Source organism: Piliocolobus tephrosceles, chromosome 7, assembly GCF_002776525.5.
Source record: "Piliocolobus tephrosceles isolate RC106 chromosome 7, ASM277652v3, whole genome shotgun sequence".
NCBI lineage: Eukaryota > Metazoa > Chordata > Mammalia > Primates > Cercopithecidae > Piliocolobus > Piliocolobus tephrosceles.
The window spans coordinates 121,588,905-121,610,261 of NC_045440.1; the positions used below are offsets into that span (position 1 = coordinate 121,588,905).

The following is a 21,357-nucleotide window of genomic DNA, read 5'->3' on the forward strand; positions in this document are numbered from 1 at the left end:
CCTGCTTTCCCCAGCAGGCTGCTGCTCAATACCCAAACACAATTAGTATTGTGTTAGCAAGGAAGAAGGGTGGGATATTGAATAGGCCACGGATAGTTTCTTCTGTGCAGGTTTGTTACAAAGGTATATTGTGTGATGCTGAGGTTTGGGGTACAATTGAGCCTGGCACCCCCGTACTAAGCATAGTACCCAATAGGTAGTTTTTCAGTCCTTGTCCTGCCCCCTCTATCTTCCCTCAAGTAGTCCCTAGTGTCTCCTGTTGCTGTCTTTACATCCATGTGTGCCCAATGCATAGCTCCCAGTTATAAGTGAGAACACGCAGTATTTGGTTTTCTGTTTTTGAGTTAGTTCACTTAGGATAATGGCCTCCAGCTGCATCCATGTTGCTGCAAAGAACATGATTTTGTTCTTTTTTATGGCTGTGCAGTATTCCATGGTATGTATGTACCACATTTTCTTTATCCAATGCACTGTTGATGGGCACCTAGATTGATACAACATCTTTGCTACCGACTCAGCTTTTAAACATTGGTTAACAAGAAACCAAAACCAAATTTGAATGAGAGTCATACCGTTGTCCCTCTAGTGCATCATAAAACAGGCGCAGATGCCATTTTGTGGGGGAGCTTTTAGGTAGACATGATTATCTTGTAAGATCTATTATTCTGAGGTCTAGTTGCTTTTTAGGTCTATAGTGTGTCTAGTTTTTGAGTATACTGTATTTCTTCCCTTTTTGTAAATTTAAGTTAAAATGAATGTATTTTTTTGAAAGCCATTTTAGTATTACCCATATAGCTTCCATTCGTCTTCATTCAGGAAAAGCTTTTTTGACCAAGGTAATCCAGACTCAGGAACAGACATGAACTTATACCGGTATCTCTATCTATAGTCATGACATTATCAATACCACTATCTTTCCCCTCAGCTCATCCTCTTCCTAATTTTATTGCGTGCTTCCAAAATGAAGGCTATAGGTAGAAGTCAGGAAGAGCTGAATTGCCAGATGACTAGGAGTAGTAGAAAGAACACATGAAATTCTACAATTAATGTTGATTTGTTTGCTTCCTTGGAGTAACACCTCCTCTTATTAAAGAACAACCTTATTATCCCATTGTGAGAAGAAAATGGCCTCACAAAGGTGAAATACTATGTGGCACAGTCAGCTTCCAACAAGTTTTATTTATTGCTATCTTGATAAGAAAAATAATTCCAGTTCTGAAAATTTATATTTTTACAAGTTACATAGTACTGTAGAAAATTCAGGAAACATAAATAAGCGAAGCGAAGATAACCATTATCCCATTATAATGGATATGGATGTACTCCTATACCCATTATCAAGTGATAATGTCAATATTTCCACATATACACTTACAATATTTTTCCATTCAAATCTTTGCATTTTTAAATAAAAGTGAGATCATATAAAATAATACTGTTTGCAATCGAAATTCTCTCTTTACAATATATTTCACACATTACCATATTGATACATACCGTTTTACTGAGTGGTTCTGTGTGTTCATAGTTGCTCTACATTTTACTCAAGCTATTCCCCTACATACATTATGAAGGTATTTCTACATGAAAAAGAACCCTGTGGTTCAGAACTTTGCAACACTCAAAGTTTTTCACTCTCTGGTGAGTACTCCCCATTTACAGCAGGGCCCCCAATTCTGCAATGGGGAACGCACAACCCCAGAGTATTCTTTCAATTTCTTCCAACCCCTTCTTCCTTAGTGTGAGTCTTGGTGCTAGTTCCATGCTGAATTGCTCTTATCCTCAATTCAAGTTTCCAGAGCATTTCGAGCATTGGAAGATCCACTCCCCACAACTGCTTCATAGTAGCTCGGGCAGAACCTGAAGGAGTATCTAGCAAATGTGACAATATCAGCACTGTTCATAGGGATTTTCTAGAACAAGTGCTCCTGTAAACCTGGGTGGAATTCCCCGGGCCCTGAATTATAAACCGTGAATTCAAAGCTACAGCAACACCTGCTGCATCCAGCAACTCTTAGGAGCTACTTCCTAGAGCCACTCTGAATTCTCCAGAGCCTTTCCATCCATATTCCACCATCCCAAACATTGGAGCTGAGTGCAGGTTTTAATTCCAGGAGCCTTAGTAGATTTACTTACATAAGTTTTTATTACCCAAACTGTAGTATATGCTTGAATGATTTCAGCATGTGGCCACCTATCAGGTAAACAAATATTTATTGTGGTGAAAGAATATTTATTCTGGCCGTGAGAGATGATTCTTATAGTAGCTAATATGTATGTATCTTATTACTTAATATGAGTCAAACATTTTATCTGAATAATTTCCACATTGAAAAAATTGGATTTTATCTGAATAATTTCCATGTTGACAAAACTGGCATTTCACTATTATATTTTCTCCGTTTTATGTTTTCTTTTCTTTCTAGAGTTCCTTATGAGTTTTAAAATACGACCATGTAAGTCAAGTACCTATCTCAGTGCCTCATGTAGAAGGCATTCAATAAATGATATGTCCCTTTTCTCATCTGTTTTTTTAGGGCGTTATGGCTTTTAGAGCATTTTGATGTCCATCATTCATTTCATCTTTTTTTTTCTTCAACTTTTATTTTAAGTTCAGGGATACATGTGCAGGATGTGCAGATTTGTTACATAGGTAAACATGTGCCATGGTGGTTTGCTGCACAGATCAATCCATCATCCAGGTATTTTTTTGTTTCTTTTTTTTTGAGACGGAATCTCACTCAGTTGCCCAGGCTGGAGTGCAGTGGCGTGATCTTGGCTCACTGCAAGCTCTGTCTCCCAGGTTCAGTCCATTCTCCTGCCTCAGCCTCCTGAGTAGCTGGGACTACAGGTGCCCACCACCACGCCCAGCTAATTTTTTGTATTTTTAGTAGAGATGGGGTTTCACCTTGTTAGCCAGGATGGTCTCGATCTCCTGACCTCGTGATCCACCTGCCTCGGCCTCCCAAAGGTGCTGAGATTAGAGGCGTGAGCCACCGCGCCCAGACCCCATCACCCAGGTATTAAGCCCAGCATCTATTAGCTATTCCTCCTGATGTTCTTCCCATATCCCCATTTGATCTTCTTAACCCCAAGATGGAGGCAACACTCTCTTCATATATGTTTTATATATAAGAAAGTATTCAAATTTAGCTGTTGGTGCTACTTCCATTTTTAGATTATGAATTCTTAAAGGACAAATACCCTTCCCTATGTTTCTTTTTACCAAACAGCTCAACATGTCAGGTTGAACAACTGACACATAGCAACAGTAAGATTTTATTTTTTATATTGAAGTCTATCTTAAAAGGGAGTGGTGTTTGTTTTTTGCTTCCAGAAGTTTTGTTGCTGATAATATAAGACAAAGTACTCTTTCTAATATGAATTTATGGAATGATTGTCTGCCCATAAAAAATTATTCTCCAGCTTGGAGCAATTAAAGTGGTCCCTCTCCTCTCCAAATTAATGTAATTAATACTGTAGTCCTGGTTGTTTATCATGTCTTGATAATATCACAAGGGAATGAAAATATTGGCTCTTTTATCCCCTTAAATAGCTGAGATGAAACTGTTCGAGCTCTAATGTTACAACAGCTGTTTCTCATGTCCTGGGAATATAATTGGTTGGTACTGAGGTTACTAAATTGTAAGAAATTGGCTTTGGTTTTATGCTTGCCTACTTTTGGTGGAAGGAAAGATGGGAAATGTTAGCTTTCTCTTGTAATGAAAAGGCAAAATCTTCCACAATGAAATGGCAGCTTCCGGGTCTCATCTGTATAATTTTCTTCAACAGCCCACTGTCTCTGGGTTTGCTGGATGGCACGCCTGGGAAAGCAAGACCATTCTAGCTTCCCCGTTAATTAGCTCTCAACCCATGCAGCTGGCTGAAATACATGCGGGCTTTCCCACGAGGGGCTTTTTCTGGAAGTCACTATAAAGTGGTATGGTCTCCAGTGATAAATTCAATAGGGGATTTGAGACCTTAATTATCCCAAATAATTTATAGGAGCAAGATTCTTTTATCTAAATGTCTTTATCGCTTAGGACAGTTGTTCTCAATGTGTCGTTCCTAGACCAGCACTGTCAGCATCACCTAGCAACTGGTGAAACATGCAGATTTTCAGGCCCACTCTAGACCTACTGAACCAGAAACTCTGGAGCAGGGAGGGTCCAGCAATAGAGTCCAGCAATCTGTGGTGTAAGAGCTCTCCAGGTGATTCTGATGCGCAATAAACTTTGAGACCCACTAGCTTCGGGTATAACCAGGTTTTCCTGGTTTGTGATCAGGCAATACTCATTAGTCTACTACCAGCTTGTCCGCTGCTTAATCTTCATTAGTCTTCCAAGGAATCGAGTGTGCAGCAAAGGGCATACTAGCCTGCATACCAGCCTCCTCAGAGCAAACTCATTCCCGCACTCATTGTCACTCTCTTGCTCATTCTTGTCTGAGGTTGTAGGGCAGTGCCTATCAGTCTTTACTGTGCTCATGAATCATATGAAAAACTTATTGAAAGGCAAATTCTCATTTAGGATGGCCAGAGCAGGGTCTGAGAGTGTGCATTGCTAACAAGCTTGCAGGTGCTGCTGCTGGTCCAGAAACCACACAGAGGTGACTGGAGGAGCTCATATATGTGACACCAAGTATATGCTAGAGAAAATGACAACTGTAAAGGACACATACTAGTTAATCGGTACAATATGGGAGATCTAAATAATGATGAATATTGTAACAGTTTTTCTGGTAGTTTTATTTTTATTTATTTATTTTTTTCAGATGGAGTCTTGCTCTATCAGCCAGGCTAGAGTGCAGTGGCACTATTTCGGCTCACTGAAACCTGCATCTCCCGGGTTCCTGCCTCAGCCTCCCGAGTAGCTGGTATTACAGGCATGCGTCACCATGCCTGGCTAATCTTTGTATTTTTAGTAGAGATGTGGTTTCACCATGTTGGCCAGGCTGGTCTCAAACTCCTGACTTCGTGATCTGCCTGCCTCAGCCTCCCAAAGTGCTGGGATTACAGATGTGAGTCACCACAACTGGCCTATCAGGTAGATGCTTAAACGAGATACTTGAATGAGGAATTTTTCCATTGCAGAAATTTTCTTCTTCTTTTTTTTTTTGAGACAGGTTCTTGCTCTGTCACCCAGGCTGGAGTGCAGTGGTGCAATCATAGCTCACTGCAGCCTCAACCTCCCATGCTCAAGCAATTCTATCACCTCAGCCTCCTGAGTAGCTGGGACCATAGGCATGCACCAGCGTGCCCAGCTAATTTTTTTACTTTTTGTAGAAACAGGGTTTTACCATGTCACCCAGGCTGGTCTCCAACTCCTGAGCTCAAGCAGTGGGAGGCCTGCTGCCTTAGCCTCCCAAAGTGCTGAGATTACAGGCATGAACCACCATGCCCAGCCCAGAAATGTTCTTTAGCTCTGCTTTTCTACTCCTTGGGTTCCTTGTGCTCCCTCTCTCCTTTCTCCATCTCCTTCCCACACAACATCCTCATCCTTCCTTCCCACTCCCCCACTTTGTCCCTACTTTGTCTCCTCTCTGGTTCTTTCCTTCTGAAGCTTTATCTGGCTTCTTTGTTTTTCTTTTTCTTTTTTTTTTTTTTAGACAGAGTCTTGCTCTTGTCTCCCAAGTTAGAGTGCAGTGGCACAATCTCAGCTTACTGCAACTGTCCCCTGGGTTCAAGAGGTTCAAGTTCTCCTGCCTCAGCCTCCTGAGTAGCTGGGATTACAGGTGTGCGCCACCATGCCTGGCTAATTTTTGTATTTTTAGTAGAGACAGGGTTTCACCATGTTGGCCAGGCTCGTCTCAAACTCCTGACCTCAAGTGATCCGCCCGCCTTGGCCTCCCAAAGTGCTGGGATTACAGGCGTGAGCCACCATGCCTGGCCTATCTGGCTTCTTTGTTGATACTTACATCAATTCTCATGAACCGAAAAGCCAGAGCCAAAATTTTGGAGGAGATCAAGTGAGAAAGTCATAAGGGAGAACTTAAGAAGGCCTAAATTTACCACCTAAAACGATTTATCAAGTTGTAAATCCAGATACTCACCGCTGAATTCTGATTTCCCTGGTGTTCACCATCCAATAGGCTATAATAGTTTTGTGATCCTTTGGGCTCACCTCCTTAGATGGGAAAGAAATCAAGTATGGGCTGGGTTTTCCCACGAACTTCCAGACTGGCAAGTTTCCTTTAACCTTTGAAAATTACTTCAAAGTTTCCCTTTGAGGAAAGCTGGTGGTATACACAGCTGATGTCTTTGCTGCTGGATCTGACTCCTTGGCTGAGCTGTAGATGTGGAAACCAGGGTAGGGGAGTCACTTTAATGTTTGCTGTAAGAAAATGGCAGAAGGGGACTGTAGAAGATGTGAGGAAATAAAGCAAAAGGGTAATCAATCTGCAAGGAAGAAAACCCAGGGCTTCCTGTGTGAGTAGATTCCTAGACAGTTTCTTTCTGCCTCTTCTTCTTCCTCCATTTCTCTGGCAATAGAGGTTCCTCTGTTACTGGTAGAGGGTTTGACTGCTAGTTGTCCAGGTTCTCGGTGTTTTGAACAAAGAATTGGACAAAATGCACATCAAAGCAAGGAAGAATGAAGCAACAAAAGCAGAGAGTTATTGAAAATGAAAGTACACTCCACAGAGTGGGAGTGGGTTGAGCAGTGGCTCAAGGGCCCCAGTTACAGAATCTTCTGAGGTCCAAATACCCCCTAGAGGTTTCCCATTGGCCAGCTCGTGTTCAGACCATGCAAATGAAGTAGTGGCCCGCAGTCGGTCCGATTGGTTATGGAAAGCAACCGATCAGAGGCTGAAGTGAAGTTACAAAAGTTAGGCTTCTATGCAAAGGAAGACTTAGCCCCCAGTCAGAGGCTGAAAGGCAATTACAAAGTTACACTCCCATGTAAACGTCTGATTGGTTTCCACGATTTTCCATCTGCCTTGCAGAAAAAGTTGGGGGTGGGAGGCTTTGCAAAGGGAGTAGCCTCTGGTTCTTTTGTTACTTAGGCATGGAAAGTTGGGGTTTTCCTTTCGATTCAGTTATAAGAAGCCAGCGTGAAATCGGCCTCAGGTTCCCTCCCTCTGGACCCTATTCTCCTGCCTCACTTCCTCCACCAGAATGTGCATCCCTCAGAAGTTCTTATAACTGTCCTACAGTCCTTGAGTTATATGGTTTGGAGGAGGAGTATCAGCTTAAATTAAAGAGCAGAGGTTTTCCTTCTGTGCTGTGTTTTTATGCTCTTTTGGCATCCCTGGACCACATTGGAAGAAGAAGAATTGTCTTAGGCCACGCCTAAAGTACACTAACACTAATGACAGCTGATGAGCTGAAAAAACAACATCGTCACAAAAACATCTCATAATGTTTTAAGAAAGTTTACAAATTTTTGTTGGGCCACATTCAAAACCATCCAGGGCCACATACAGCTGTGGGTTGGACAAGCTTGCTAGCATGGTGCCATCCGACAAATATTAAAAATACACATGAGAAAGCATTTTATATTTTTTGCTTATGAGCTAACTTGTTTTTCCTTAACTTTTTTTTCTTTTCATGGGACTAAAATTAGAGAGGAAAATTAAATATCAATGTTAGGCAGAATGAGCCAATAAGAAGAGGTGTGGGACAGACATGTGCTGGGAATGGAGGAATAAGGCAGAGGGTGAGACTGAAAGTAAAATCTGATTTGGGTCTTAAAGGCTAAGGAGGAGGCAGCATGGAACAGTGATAATAACATGGATCTTAGAATGTGTATCCTGACTCTAACCTTTACTGAGTGAGTGACTCTAAGCAGGCTGAATATCCCAGTAAGATAATGTACAGAAGCACTGCGTAAGTCAGAAAATACATGCAGGAAATAGAAACCACTCTACCGATGGTCTGGATGTTTATATGCACCCCAAATTCATATGTTTAAATCTTCACCCTCAAGGTGACAGAGTTAGTAGGTGAGGCCATTGGGAGGTGATGTGTTCAAGGGGACAGAGCCCTGATATGTGGGATTAGTGCCCTCATAAAGGAGGCTCGAGTGAGACCCCTCACCACTCCCACCATTTGAGGACACTCCTAGGAGGTGCTACCTATGAACAAGGAAGTGGGCCCCCAACAGACACTGAATATGTTGGAGCCTTGCTCTTGGACTTCCCAGCCTCCAGATATATGAGAAATAAATTTCTCTTGTTTGTAAGTCACCTAATCTATGATATTTTGTTAAAGCAGCCTGAATGGACTAAGATGATATTTCAATCAGAATAGGGTTTAAAATAGAAAAATAAGTGGTTACAAAATATAGGTGAGATGGCAGGAACTGAAGACACAGGGCCACTAACAAGCTTCAAGGCTTCTCTTGCAGCTGCCACCCCGTTCAGGAGGTTGCAGGAAACCACACTCACCATCATAGCTGCCCCAGAGCCTCAAATCAGTTTTCACACCAGCTTTCTGGTGACTGCACAAGCTCCCATTTGATGAACATGTGCATTAGCCAATACTGACACTAAGGAGAATGACCCTCTTCCCTTCCACTTTCCAATCTCATTAGCGTACAACTCATCGCTGGACTCTAGATTGTATCAAACTTAATAGTCAAGGAGACTGAGAATATAATTTTTAGCTTTCTGGCCCATGTGATACAAGACCAAGTGGAGGTAGAGGTGGTGGAGATGGATATTAACAACATGTAGTATAAGTATTAAGTGCAGAGAATCAAGAAATGCTAGTCTGCATAGGAGAAGCAAGTAATGTTCAGTGAAGTCAGCCCAATATATATATATCTTCCCTTTACACTGGAGAGAAGCCCAGTGATAAAGGGAAATGGCAAAGAAGGAAGCCTAACTGGATATAGTTCTCATTCACTCAATGAAAATTAACAAAAAGTTTCTACTCTTTATTTTTTTTAGTTTTAGTTTACTTTTTGTAGACAGTCTTGCTCTGTCACCCAGTCTGGAGGGCAGTGGCATGATCATAGCTCATAGCTCTCTGCAGACTGGAACTCCTAGCTTGAGCCCTCTTCCTGCCTCAGCCTCCTGAGAAGCTGTGACAACAGATATGTGCCACTGTGCCTGACTATATCTATATATTTTTAGAGATGGGAGTCTCACTGTCCTGCCCAGGCTGCTCTTGAACTCCTGGTCTCAAGTGATCTTCCTGACTCAGCCTCCCAAGTAGTTGGGATGACATGCGTGAGCCACTGCGCCAGGATTCCATTCTAGGATTCCATTGTGTCTGGCTAAGATTCTATCCGTCTTAGGCTTTCATTCTATCTGGCTACAATAATAAAGATAATATCACAGCTTGCTCACACCCTGTGGCTGGACCCCGTATCTTCTTCCCACCCACCTACCAAAAGACTGAGGCCCATTTTCCACTGGCTCTCATTCAGACTCTGTCTGTTAGGATCTTCCCTTTCCCACTCAATCCTCTAGGGTGATAAGCACATTTTCCAGCAGCTCTGGAGTCACGGCTGCTTACAAAAACTGTGCCAATCCAAACAAGTCCAGCTGGAAGGTGCTGGACTTCCTTACCTCTGCCATCTTCCCAGCTGAAATCACAGGGAGTTTTGAACCTCATGACCAGCAGACAGGAGCTGAAGCAAGAGACACAAGTCTCATTTCCCTAGGGAGAAGCACAGAACTGTTAGAATGGTCCCTGCCTTATTCTTTCAAAAAATTTTGACACCCTCAAAAACGGCACAATTGAAGTAGAAGGTCAAACAATAATTGAAATGGAAGGATAAACAGTACACGATATTACGAAACTAAAATGAAGCCAAAATGTTCTCACTCTTTCACCTCAATATAACCTCCAGAAAATCAAAGAATTTTTCCTTTATTTTTTTTCGAGACAGTCTCTCATTCTGTTGCCCAGACTGGAGTAGAGTGATACGATCACAGCTCACTGCAGCCTTCACCTCCTGGTGATCACCTCAGGTGATCCTCTCACCTCAGTCTCCTGAGCAGCTGGGACTACAGGCACGTGCTACCATGCCTAGCTAATTTTTGATTTTTTTGTAGAGATAGGCTCTTGCTATGTTGCTCAGGCTGGCCTCAAACTCCTGGACACCAGCAATCCTCCTACCTTGATCTCCCAAAGTGCTGAGATTAAAGGTGTGAGCCACTGTACCTGGCCTTTGTCTGTCTTACGTATTGTTATATTTCCCTGCAATCTGTACTGGGGGTAAGAGACAATGACTCTTATTGAGGTGGAGGGCATCGTGTTTCAGAGAAGTTGGCACTCAACAACTATTTCATTTGCTCTTCTACATTTTCTAGCCTTTTTTGCAGTTTGGTTGGCTGTACAATTAGTTCTGGTCAATTAGTGAGTGAAAATGACATTTATAGGCTATGGTAGTTAAAAGCCTAGAGCTTTCTCCATCTTTCTCTTCCTTCCTTGAAGCAACTTTGGAAACCATTGTCTTGATTCATAATACAGAAGAACCCTGGCCTTCTGAGTCATTGAGAGCCTATCCCTGTCCCATGGCCTGCATCAGGTTTTACATGAGTAAAAGATAAAGTTTTGTTGGGCTGAGTCACTGAGATTTCAGGGATTATCTGTTATTGCAGCATAGCTTAGACTATCTTGACTAATAAACACTGCATTATTCATATATTAATTTAACTGACATTTATTGAGTGCTCCAGAGTGTTAGTCACAAGAGCATTTAGGAACTGGCAAAAAGATAAGCAGCTATAGAAGCAAATTCTAAGAGATATGAAATTCAAAGGAAATTGTCAACACTTTTCTGGCTCAGCTTTTATGAAAGTCTTCGGAGTTCAGTAGCTCTTTGTTCAATGGAACAGAAGTACTAAGTAATTTGAGACTGCCATATGTGTAGAGAAGATGCAAAAAATGAGAATAATTATTCCTTACATGTTTATGTGCTTCACATTTACAAAGCCTGTTAGAAATGCATGGTCTCATGAGAAGTTTATCAATAAGTTTGTGAGGATGATATGTGAGGTATGATTGCTCTCATTTCACCCTGGTGGAAAATGAAACTTGGTCAGGGGAGATCCACATTGCTGATAAATAACAGAATCAAATCTGAAGCTGTTCTGAGCCAATGTCTCATACACCAAGCTTCCTGCTAACAGACAGCCTGATACATTGAAGTGTAAGTTAAGGAGGGAGAAATGGAGTAGCCCAAAGAACTCTGGCGAATAATTTTAATGTAAAGAGTAAACATGTTAGTTCGGACTCAGTGAGTAATAGAAGCCACATAGATCTTAAACAGAGCATCTTTGTATTTAATGTACTTTTGCTGTGCCACCTGACTCCATGGCAATTGTTAGGAAGTAAGCAAAGAAGCAAGCCCAGATTTGGACATTTAAATCTTCAGAATCAAATGCAGGGAGAATAATTACAGAGTGCTAGAAAGGGCTAGGATCTCACCTTAGTCCTAGGCATCCCCTGCGATAGTTTCTGGAAAATTTTGGAAAATGGCCTCTCCCTGGGACAGTTATCAAAGGCATATGTTCTAGGATTATAGACCCAGTTCATAGTAACATGAAATGATACCTTCTAGGCTCAGTAGCTAACAACCACACAAATGTTGTGGTCCCAACTACAGATTATCACTACATAGCTGGAGGTTTTAGAGCCACATAGAGACTTTGGCACCTGATTAGAAAAGTTGTTCCAAGTTGGCCTCAGAGGGAGTTGTTTCCAGTGCCAAAATTAACAAATGTTAGAAGCAGACTCTCACTATTCAACAATGTGTAAGCCATAAACTGAAACAACATTAACCTTTTAAGAATCAATCTCAGTATTAATCTAGCATCCACATTCTCCATTTACCTCTACGAAAAGTCTATTTCTGCAACTTGGCTTATAGCATCTCTAGAAGTTCCCTCTTGCCTTCTATCACCTAATGTCGCTCAGTTCTTCAAACCCTAACTCAAGGTTTCTCTTCTTCTGGGAACCTTCCCCTGTCCATCCCTTCCAAGTTCAGACCATACATTTAATCATTCAATTCATATCTATTGAATGCTTGCTTTATTGCAGAAACTGTCTTAGGCATTGGGGACACAATGGTGAACTGGAAAGCTCAGATCAATGGGCTAACTTCCAGTCTAGCAGACCACAGTATTTGCTTCCTGCTATCTGCTTCTATAACAAATTCAAGTACTCCTACATTGGCCCTCGCAATATGTTGCTGACATGAATCCTTGGCTATCTTTGTGCAGATAAGCTCTTTGATGTCAAGAGCCATTCGTGTGTCACACATTTCTGATCTCTGCAGTGCCAAGCAAAGGAGTGGGCTAATTGATGAATATCTACTAGTTTATGTAAGTGACTAATATTATCTTGTGTCATAGAACTAATGGGGGTGAGGAGGAAGAGTGAGGGAAGGGTTATGTTTAGACTTGGTTTGCCTAGAGCACAGACCCAGAGCTGTGTTAGAATAATGAATAATAATAACAATAATGAATAAACCACAGGCACCGGCTAGGGCCTGTTTATTACCAAACTCATCAAGGAAGTATGACGGTAAACCTCTTCTGGTTAAATGACTTAGCTTATACTACTTGTTTAAGCTTACCAAGGGAAATTCCATCTAAAACATAACTTTTTTTTTTTTTTTTTTTTTTTAAAGGATTCCTAAAGGTTGACTTTTGAGTTGTGATTTCTGGAGACACAGTCAAGACTTGTGATTACCTGTACATCTGATTTATGGGGAATCATTTGTGCAAAACCAAGAGAGGCATAGTATTGAAGAGTATAGATTCTCCTCCTTTTAGATAATATGTACTACAGAACTTTTTACTTACTGAATTCGTTATATAGACCCCAAGTCAATTTACATGAATGTTTTTGCACAAATGTAAAAAAAAAATTGACTATGGAATTATGGTTATTTTTAAAGCCAGAGAAATCCTAATTTCACATGAAGAAATTGAAGCATAAATACCCTAAATGACCTGTCAAAGATCACGCAATCAATGAGTGTCAGAAGCTGAGCTGAAATGCAGAAATCATAGCATCTGCCTGTGTACTTTATGCCACATCACAGTAAAGTGTAAAAGCATGTTAGAGAGTTGCAAGCATGGCTTTGAAGCCATTCTCTATCTGTCATTATAAATACCCAGCCTGATAGAGCACAGTGGTGTTCTTCCAAGAATGTGAAGCATAGACTGCAGAGAATCCACAGCAAGAGGGGTTAAAATTAAACCTGCGGGAATTAATCTCCAACTTTCTAGGCACGGGCAAAGTGAGAGTATATTAATCAGGGAAGAAAAAATGTAAAGTCCAGAAAATGAGACAATATCCTAACACGCCATGGAGTATGGAAAGCAGGAAAACATGGTGAGGACTGAGGCCTATGCACAGTCATTTCCCAGACCCCCAGATCCTTGTTTATTTACTCCCTTGTGTTAGTTTCTTGTGGCTGTTATAACAAATTATCACAAAGTTCCTAGCTCAAAACAACAGAAATATATTTGATTGCAGTTCTGGAGACCAGAAATCCAAAATAAAGGTGTTGGCAGGGCCATGTTCCCTCCTAAAACTCTAGGAGAGAATCCTTCCTTCCCTCTTCCAGCTTCTGGTAGCTCCAGGCATTCCTTGGTCTGTGGCTGCATCTCTCCAATTTCTGCCTCCGTGGTCATATTGCCTCCTCCCCTTCTGTGTGTTTTCTCCCCTGTGTGTCTTATAAGGATTCGGGTGAGGATCTCTGGATGGCATTTAGGCCCCACCCAGATAAGCCACGATTGTCTCTTCATCTCCTGATCTTTGATTACATTTTCCAAGACTCTTCCCAAATAAAATTACATCACAAGCTCCAGTGTTTGACATGAATATTCTTTGGGGACATTATTTTTTAGCCACTCTCCCACTTCTATTATTGCACATATTCATTATTTGGGTAATTATTTTTGACAACCCTCATCCCCACTGAGAGAGTTCATGGGGGCCATAAGCCTTGTCTGTTTCACTCACTGCTGCTCCCAAAGCACCTAGCACAGTGCCTGGGACATAGTAGATGTTTAATGATATTTGGTAGGTTAATAAAAATTTATTAACTTCTTATTATATATTATTAATTTATTGATGAAAATGGGTTTTTATTTTATTAAATTAATGGTTTGCTTGCCTCAAGGAGTTTACAATCTAGTGGGGGAGTTAGCTAGCTAGATATTTCACATACACAATAGTGTGGCAAGTGCCAAATAAATAGAGCCTAGATTTTGAAAAGCTTTTAATGCTTTTGGATTTTATTCTATAAAACAACATTTAGATGGGATTTCCAGGCATAAGCAGTAATATTTAAAATTTGCTATTTTGATAGTAAATAGCAGTTTTATAGCTATTGTGTAATTTCAAGTACAAATATCTATTATGATTCATGCTCAACTACATTAGCCCACGGGATTATCCTAAGGGGTAAATTATACATTTGGCATAAATCCAACCGCTGGAAAATACTCACTTGAAAAATGCACAATTATGTCATTCTTGCAGTGCATTTTATAAATAAATCTGAGTCTTCAAATCAGAATGTTCTTGAATGTTGACCAGCACCTGTGAATTACATAAGATCAAAACATCATTCAATATTGAATACTATTTTGAATGTTCATTCATTCATTCATTCAATCCTTTCATAGATATTTATTGAGATCCTACTGTGTGTTGTTCTGGGAGCTGGAGGTACAATTTGAATAAGAATGTAGTCCCTACTTTTAAAGGGCTCATTGTCTATGTTACCCAGATTCTCCAGAAAGCAGATGCATATGACAAAGTAAGAATTTCAGGAGGCTTATTGGAGAGTAAGCCGTGAACATGAAAAGGTAAGGAAGCAGGATTGGACAAGGGAATCCTTTATGCCAAAAAGTGGATATGACATCTGTCAAAGGAAAGAGGGAGGAGGCAGGATGAGGAAGAGAGAGCATCAGACTACAATGCAGATCTGATGAAGTCTTAGCCAACCCAAAGATTTCCTACTAAAGGAGTCCTGAGTTGGCCCTGGTGCCACTGTTATACTCAGTCATTGGCTGGAGCTGCCCAAAATGATCATGGCCTCAGCTTCAAAGCTCAGGCAGAACTTGAAGGCATTAACAGCTGGAGGCTGTCAGCTAACTGCACTCCTTGCAGCTAAATAGCCAGTTCTTTCTTGAAGGAAGATCCCAGGGACACAACCCCATGGCTGCCACATAGTGTGATCAGGATGAAGGCAAATAAACAGGCAATTTAGATCCAGTAAGGGTAATGACAGAGTGCCATGGGAGCTTAGCCATGGAGCACCAAACTCCAACTTCGGGACAGGAAAACTTCCAGGAAGAAGTAGGGTTTAAGAGGATGCCTGGATTATAAGTAGGAGTTAGCCAAATGAAGGAGGCAGGGGTAGGCAGAGAGTGTTCAAGGTTGGAGAACATGATGTACAAAGCCTTGTGGGAGAGAAAGCATGGCACATTTGAGAAAATAGCAAGACGTGCTGTATGATTTTAGTATCACATTGCAGGGAGGTGATAGCAAGGGACAAAGCTGGAGAAGTACATGGAGGTAAAGAACGGAGGGCCTTGTCCACCCCATTAAGAAATGCAGGCAGCATAACTACATACTACGCGGCCTTAGATATAAAAATACAAATACCAACAATTTTTCCCCATTAGACTTTGTAGAGAATCCTGAAGACCCCATATCCCAATTCTCTGTGTTTAGATACTAGTGATCCATAGGAAAAGGCAGCTATGTTACCTATGAGGAATAATAACATTCATTATTACCCATTGCTCTTTTGTCCACCGTTTTTATTCAAGGTTACACAGTCCATCTCCCAGCAGGAGAGAAATCACAAGACTGATAGGTTTGGTTGGAGAGAATGGGAAGCCTAGAGCCAGGGAGCTCTCAGAAGCATCAGGCCAAGGCCACAGAGCAAAAAGCTGACGAACCACACTGGGTTCCAAGTATCAGAATAGGAACTGGAAAAGAGCCAAGAATGTTTTGTGCTACTTCTAACTTAGAGAGAAGGATTTTTAAAAATGAGCCCTGGGATTTCACTTATATGATCCTATTCTGAGAAAATAATCAAAAATTTGAAGATGTGTAATGATTGCTGAGGGCAGTAATGATGGCTAAAATCGAATTGGTGATTGCCATTTCCATGTAAATGGTTCACATTTGATTTTAGATAACGCTTAGAACAGCCATGTTGTACCTAAGAGGCAGGAAGTCTTTTTTTTTTTTTTGACACAGAGTCTCATTCTGTTGCCTAGGCTGGAGTGTAGTGGCACGATCGCAGCTCACTGCAAACTCCGCCTCCTGGGTTCAAGTGATTCTCATGCCTCAGCCTCCTGAGTAGCTGAGATTACAGGCACACACCTCCATGCCTGGCTAATTTTTGTATTTTTAGCAGAGACGGGGTTTCACCATGTTGACCAGGCTGGTCTAGAACACCTGACCTCATATGATCCATCCACCTCGGCTTCCCAAAGTTTTGGGATTACAGACGTGAACCACCATGCCCAGCCAACAGGAACTATTAATCGTGCCCGTTTTTCCTATTAGATTTATTTCTTTGTTTTTTTGTTTGTTTGTTTTTTGAGATGGAGTTTCACTCTTGTTGCCCAGGCTGGAGTACAATAGCACAACCCTGGCTCATTGCAACCTCTGCCTCCCTGGTTCAACTGATTCTCCTGTCTCAGCCTCCCGAATTGCTGGGATTACAGGCCTGTGACACCATGCCCCGCTAATTTTTTGTCTTTTAGTAGAGACAGGGCTTCACCATGTTGGTCAGGCTGGTCTCAAACTCCTGACCTCTTGATCCGCCCGCCTCAGCCTCCCACTGTGCTGGGATTACAGGCATGAACCACCACGCCCTGCCCCTAAGAGAAAATTAAAGCTAAGAGAGGTTAAAGAACGTGTTCAAGGTCACATAGTTAATATGCACAGAAAGGTTAAACAAAACATTGTTTTAATTTCAATTTTATTGTAGAGACAGTGTCTTGCTCTGTTGCCCAAGCTGGAGTGCAGTGGTGCAATAAGCTCACTGTAACCTCAAACTCCTAGACTCGAGAGATCCTCCTGATGTAGCCTCCTAAGTAGCTAGGATTACTCCTTGCTGATTTTTTTCCCCGTGTGTGTGTGTGTGTGTGTGTGTGTGTGTGTGTGTGTGTGTGTTGGTAGAGATTTTTTTTTTCTTTTTTTTTTGAGATGGAGTCCATCCAAGCTGGAGTGCAGTGGTGTGATTTTTTCTCACTGCAACCTCCGCCACCCGGGTACAAGTGACTCTCCTGCCTCAGCCTCCGGAGTAGCTGGCATTACAGGCATGCACCACCATGCCCGGCTAATTTTTGTATTTTTTTGATAGAGACGGGGTTTCACCATGTTGGCCAGGCTGGTCTTGAACTACTGACCTCAAGCGATCCACCCGCCTGGGCCTGGGATTACAGGCATGAACCATCTCATGCTGGGATTACAGGCATGAGCCACCGTGCCTGGTTGAGATGGAGTCTTTCTATGCTGCTCAGGCTGGTCTCAAACTCATGGTTTCAAGAGATCCTCCTGCCTCAGCATTATTTTTTTAAAATTACAAATGACCTAGAGGGAAACTATTAATTTTGGGTATGTATATATTCAGGAATATTAAGTGGTTATTGGAAAAATGTTTTCAAGTTGTCGTTAATGACATTAACAAATATATATGTTATGATTTTTAGTGAGAAAAGTGGAATGTAAAATCTTACAAACCTCATGCTCTCCTTTTAAAAAAACTGCTTCATTGAGGTATAATATATACACCATAAAATTTACCCACTTTAAGTGTATAATTTAATGATTTTTGGAAAATTTACAGAATACAACCATTACCACAATCCAGTTCCAGAATATTTCCATCATCTTCTCCCCCTCAAAAAACCATTCATACCTTTGTGCAGTTAATCCCTATTTCCATCTCCAGTCACAGACAATCCTAATATACTTTCTTGCTAACAGATTTGCCTTTCTGGACATTCTGTACAGCATGTAATCATGTCACAGGTGGTTATTTACATCTTTCTTCTTTCACTTAGCATAATGTTTTTGAGCTTTACTCATGTTACAGCATGTTCAATGGTTTGTTATTTTTAACTGCTGAATAGTAGTTCTATTGTATGGTTATATGGTGTTTCGCTTATCCATTCACCAGTTTATGGACATTTGGGTTGTTTCTACTTTTTGGTATTTATGAATAAGGCTGCTATAAACATTGCCTGCAAATCTTTGTGTGGACATACACACAATTTTATTTTTCTTGAGTATATGCCTAAGTGTATAATTCCTGGTTCATATGGTAAATGTGTACTTAACTTTCTTTGAGACAAAGTCTTATTCAGCAGCCCAGGCTGAGGGGTGCAGTGGCACCATTACAGCTCACTGCAACCTTGAGCTCCCAGGCTCAATCAGTCCTCCCACCTAAGCCTCCCAAAATGTTGGGATGACAGGCATGAGTCCATCAGCAGTTCACGAGGATTCCAGCTTTTCCACATTCTCACCAACACTTGAAGTTACACATGTTTTTATTCTAGCCATTCTGGTAGATGTGAGGTGATGGCTCATTGTGGTTTGACGTATTTACCTAAAGACCAATAACGTTCATTATAAGCTTATTTTCTGTCTGTATATCTTCAAATATTTTGCCCATTTTTACTGGGTTATTTTCTTACAATTGAATTTTGAGTATTCTTTATATCTTCTGGGTTCAAGTCCTTTCTCCCAGTTTCTTTCTCTTAACAGAGTCTTTCAAAGAACAGGAATTTTTAATTTTGATGAAAAATACAACTTTTTTCTTCTATGGGTTGTGTTATTTGGTGCATTGTCTAAGACATCACTGCCTAATCCATGGTTCCAAAAATTTTCTCCTATGTTTTCTTCTAGAAGTTTTACAGTTTCAAGTTTTGCATTTATGCCCATGATCCATTTTTAGTTACTTTACCATAATGTGAGTTATGAAGTTTTTACTTTTTTATTTTTTTGCAGATGGACAGCAAATTGTTCCAGAATTGTTTGTTAAAAAGACCATCATTATCAACTGAATCACCTTTGTTCCTTTGTTGAAAATTAGTTGACCATATACATATGGGTCTGTTTTTGGACTTTATTCTGTAACACTGACCTATTTGTTCATCTTGCAACCAGTATCACATTGTCTTGAATTCTTTAATTCCAGTGATTCTCAACTGAAAGTGATTTTGCCCCCCTCCCTTCCCATCACCAGGGGATATTTAATAAAGTCTGAAGACATTTTTATGGTTGTAACGGAAGAGGTGCTACTGCTATATGGTGAGTAGAGGCCAAGGATGCTACTAAACATCCTTCTAAATACAGGACAGCCCCCAAAACAAAGAGTTATCTAGTTCCAAATGTTAATACTGCCTCTACTGAGAAACTCTGCTTTTGAATTTATGATATAAATCTTTAACTCATCACATACCTTCAAGTGTATTATATTATTTCACCTGTAGTATAAGAATCTTACTTCAGTATATTCTCCCTGCCTTTATACTATTCTTGCAATTTTACTTCTACATGTTATAAATATTACAATACATCATTAGTATTGTTTTTTTCCCTTTTTTTAAGAGACAGGGTCTTGTTTTGTCCCCCAGCCTGGAGTGTAGTGGTACAGTCACATCTCACTGCAGCCTTGAACTCCTGGGCTTAAGTGATACTCTTGTTTCAGCCCCCCGAGTAGCTAGTACTACAGGCACATGCCTCTGCACCCAGCTATTTGTTTAAAATTATTTTTTGTAGAGATGGGTTCTTGCTATGTTGTTAAGGCTGGTCTCAGACTCCCTGCCTCAAGCAGTCCTCCTGGCTTGGCCTCCCAAAGTACTGAAATTATAGGCATGAGTCACCACTCCTGGACATTATTATTGTTGCTTTAAATAATTGATCATCTCTTTAAAAATTAAAATAGGAAGAAGAATATTTGTATTTACCAATTCCAAGATTCTTCTTTTCTTTGTTTAGATCCAAATTTCCACGTGTTTATTTTCCTTGTGTTTTAAGTGCAGGTCTGTTTCTGATGAATTCTTTTAGCTCTATATACATCTGAAAAAAATTTTATTTTGCCTTCATTTTGAAAGGTAGTTTTCTGGAGTATTTTTTCAAATTGTTGCAAAGCCAGGGATAGTGGCACACACCTGTAGTCCCAGCCTCTTGGGAGGAGGTGGGGGAATCACTTGAGCCCAGGAGTTCAAGAACAGCCTGTGCAACATAGTGAGACCAATCTCTAAAACATTTTTTCAAATTCTAGTTTGAGGGATTTTTTCTTACAGTATCTTAAAATGTTTCTCCACTGTTTTCTAGCTCACATTATTTCTAATGAGAAATCTGTTATTATCCTTATCTTTGCTCTTTTGTATGAGTCTTTTTTTCTCTAGCTGCTTTAAAAATTGTTCTCTTTATTACTAATTTTAATAACATTGGTTACAATGTACACCATTGGTGTCTCTTTTTATGTTTCTTGTACTTGAGTTTTATTGAGCTTCTTGGATGTATAAGTTTATACTTTTTATCAAGTTTGGAAAATATTTAACCATTACTTTTTCAAATGTTTTTTAGCCCCTCTTGTTTGGGCCTCCAATTACATTTATATTTAACTTATGATGTTGTCCCACAGTTCAGTAATACTCTATTTGTTTTTAAAGAAGAAGAAATTTAAAAAGTAAACAGCAATCATCAAAAACCTGGAGTGATCATAGCAGGAACTAAAGACAGATTAAGATATTGAAGTACCAAAAATCAATGCAAAAGATATAACATGGGGAGCTCTAGTGGGGGCTGGGAAATCCACGGGGCGTACAGACTGTAACAATGAAATGGAAGCCAGACCAACCTTAAGGCATCTGACCTGCCATCTTCCTAAAGACCCAAGAGCGAAGAGATTAGATTTAGCACCAACTCAGATATAAAGAGCATGTCCAATTTTGGTCTTTACAACTTAGAAGACATATAACAAAGTAGAAAAGGGTTCAGAAAAGAGCAGAAAGATGGCCAAACAATTTTCAAATAGAACCTCTGAAGAAAGGATAAATGAGTTTAGGTTGTTTACTCAGAAAAAGAAAGGCCAAAGTTCTACTTAATACTTGTTTTCAAGAATTTAAAGTTGGGATCTGACTAGATTCTACATCCCCAGAACACAGAACCCCAGAACACAGAACTAGCTGCCACCACCCCCACCAAAAAAGTAAAACATTTAAGATTTAGGATTGGAATAACAAACTGAGATTCAAAATAGCAAGAATTTTGTTTTGTGTTTTTCCCTTTCTTTCTTTTTTCTTCCTTTCTTCCTTCCTTCCTTTCTCTCTTTCTTTCTTTCTTTCTTTTCTTTCTTTCTTTCTTTCTTTCTTTCTTTCTTTCTTTCTTTCTTTCTTTCTTTCTTTCTT

At 40.4% G+C, this 21,357-nt stretch overlaps 1 protein-coding gene across 1 annotated transcript in view; it reads right to left on the reverse strand.

The window, feature by feature from the left end:
- Positions 1 to 1,151: 1,151 nt before the first annotated feature.
- SAMD12 (sterile alpha motif domain containing 12) overlaps positions 1,152 to 21,357 on the reverse strand; it is a 497,711-nt gene continuing 477,505 nt past the window's right edge. The window contains exons 5-6 of the mRNA XM_023224820.2: positions 14,418 to 14,509; positions 1,152 to 1,872 (exon numbers count right to left, since the gene is read on the reverse strand). Of these exons, the coding sequence (XP_023080588.1) occupies positions 14,481 to 14,509 (29 nt within the window). The 3' untranslated portion in view covers positions 1,152 to 1,872; positions 14,418 to 14,480. The remainder of the gene's footprint in view (positions 1,873 to 14,417; positions 14,510 to 21,357) is intronic.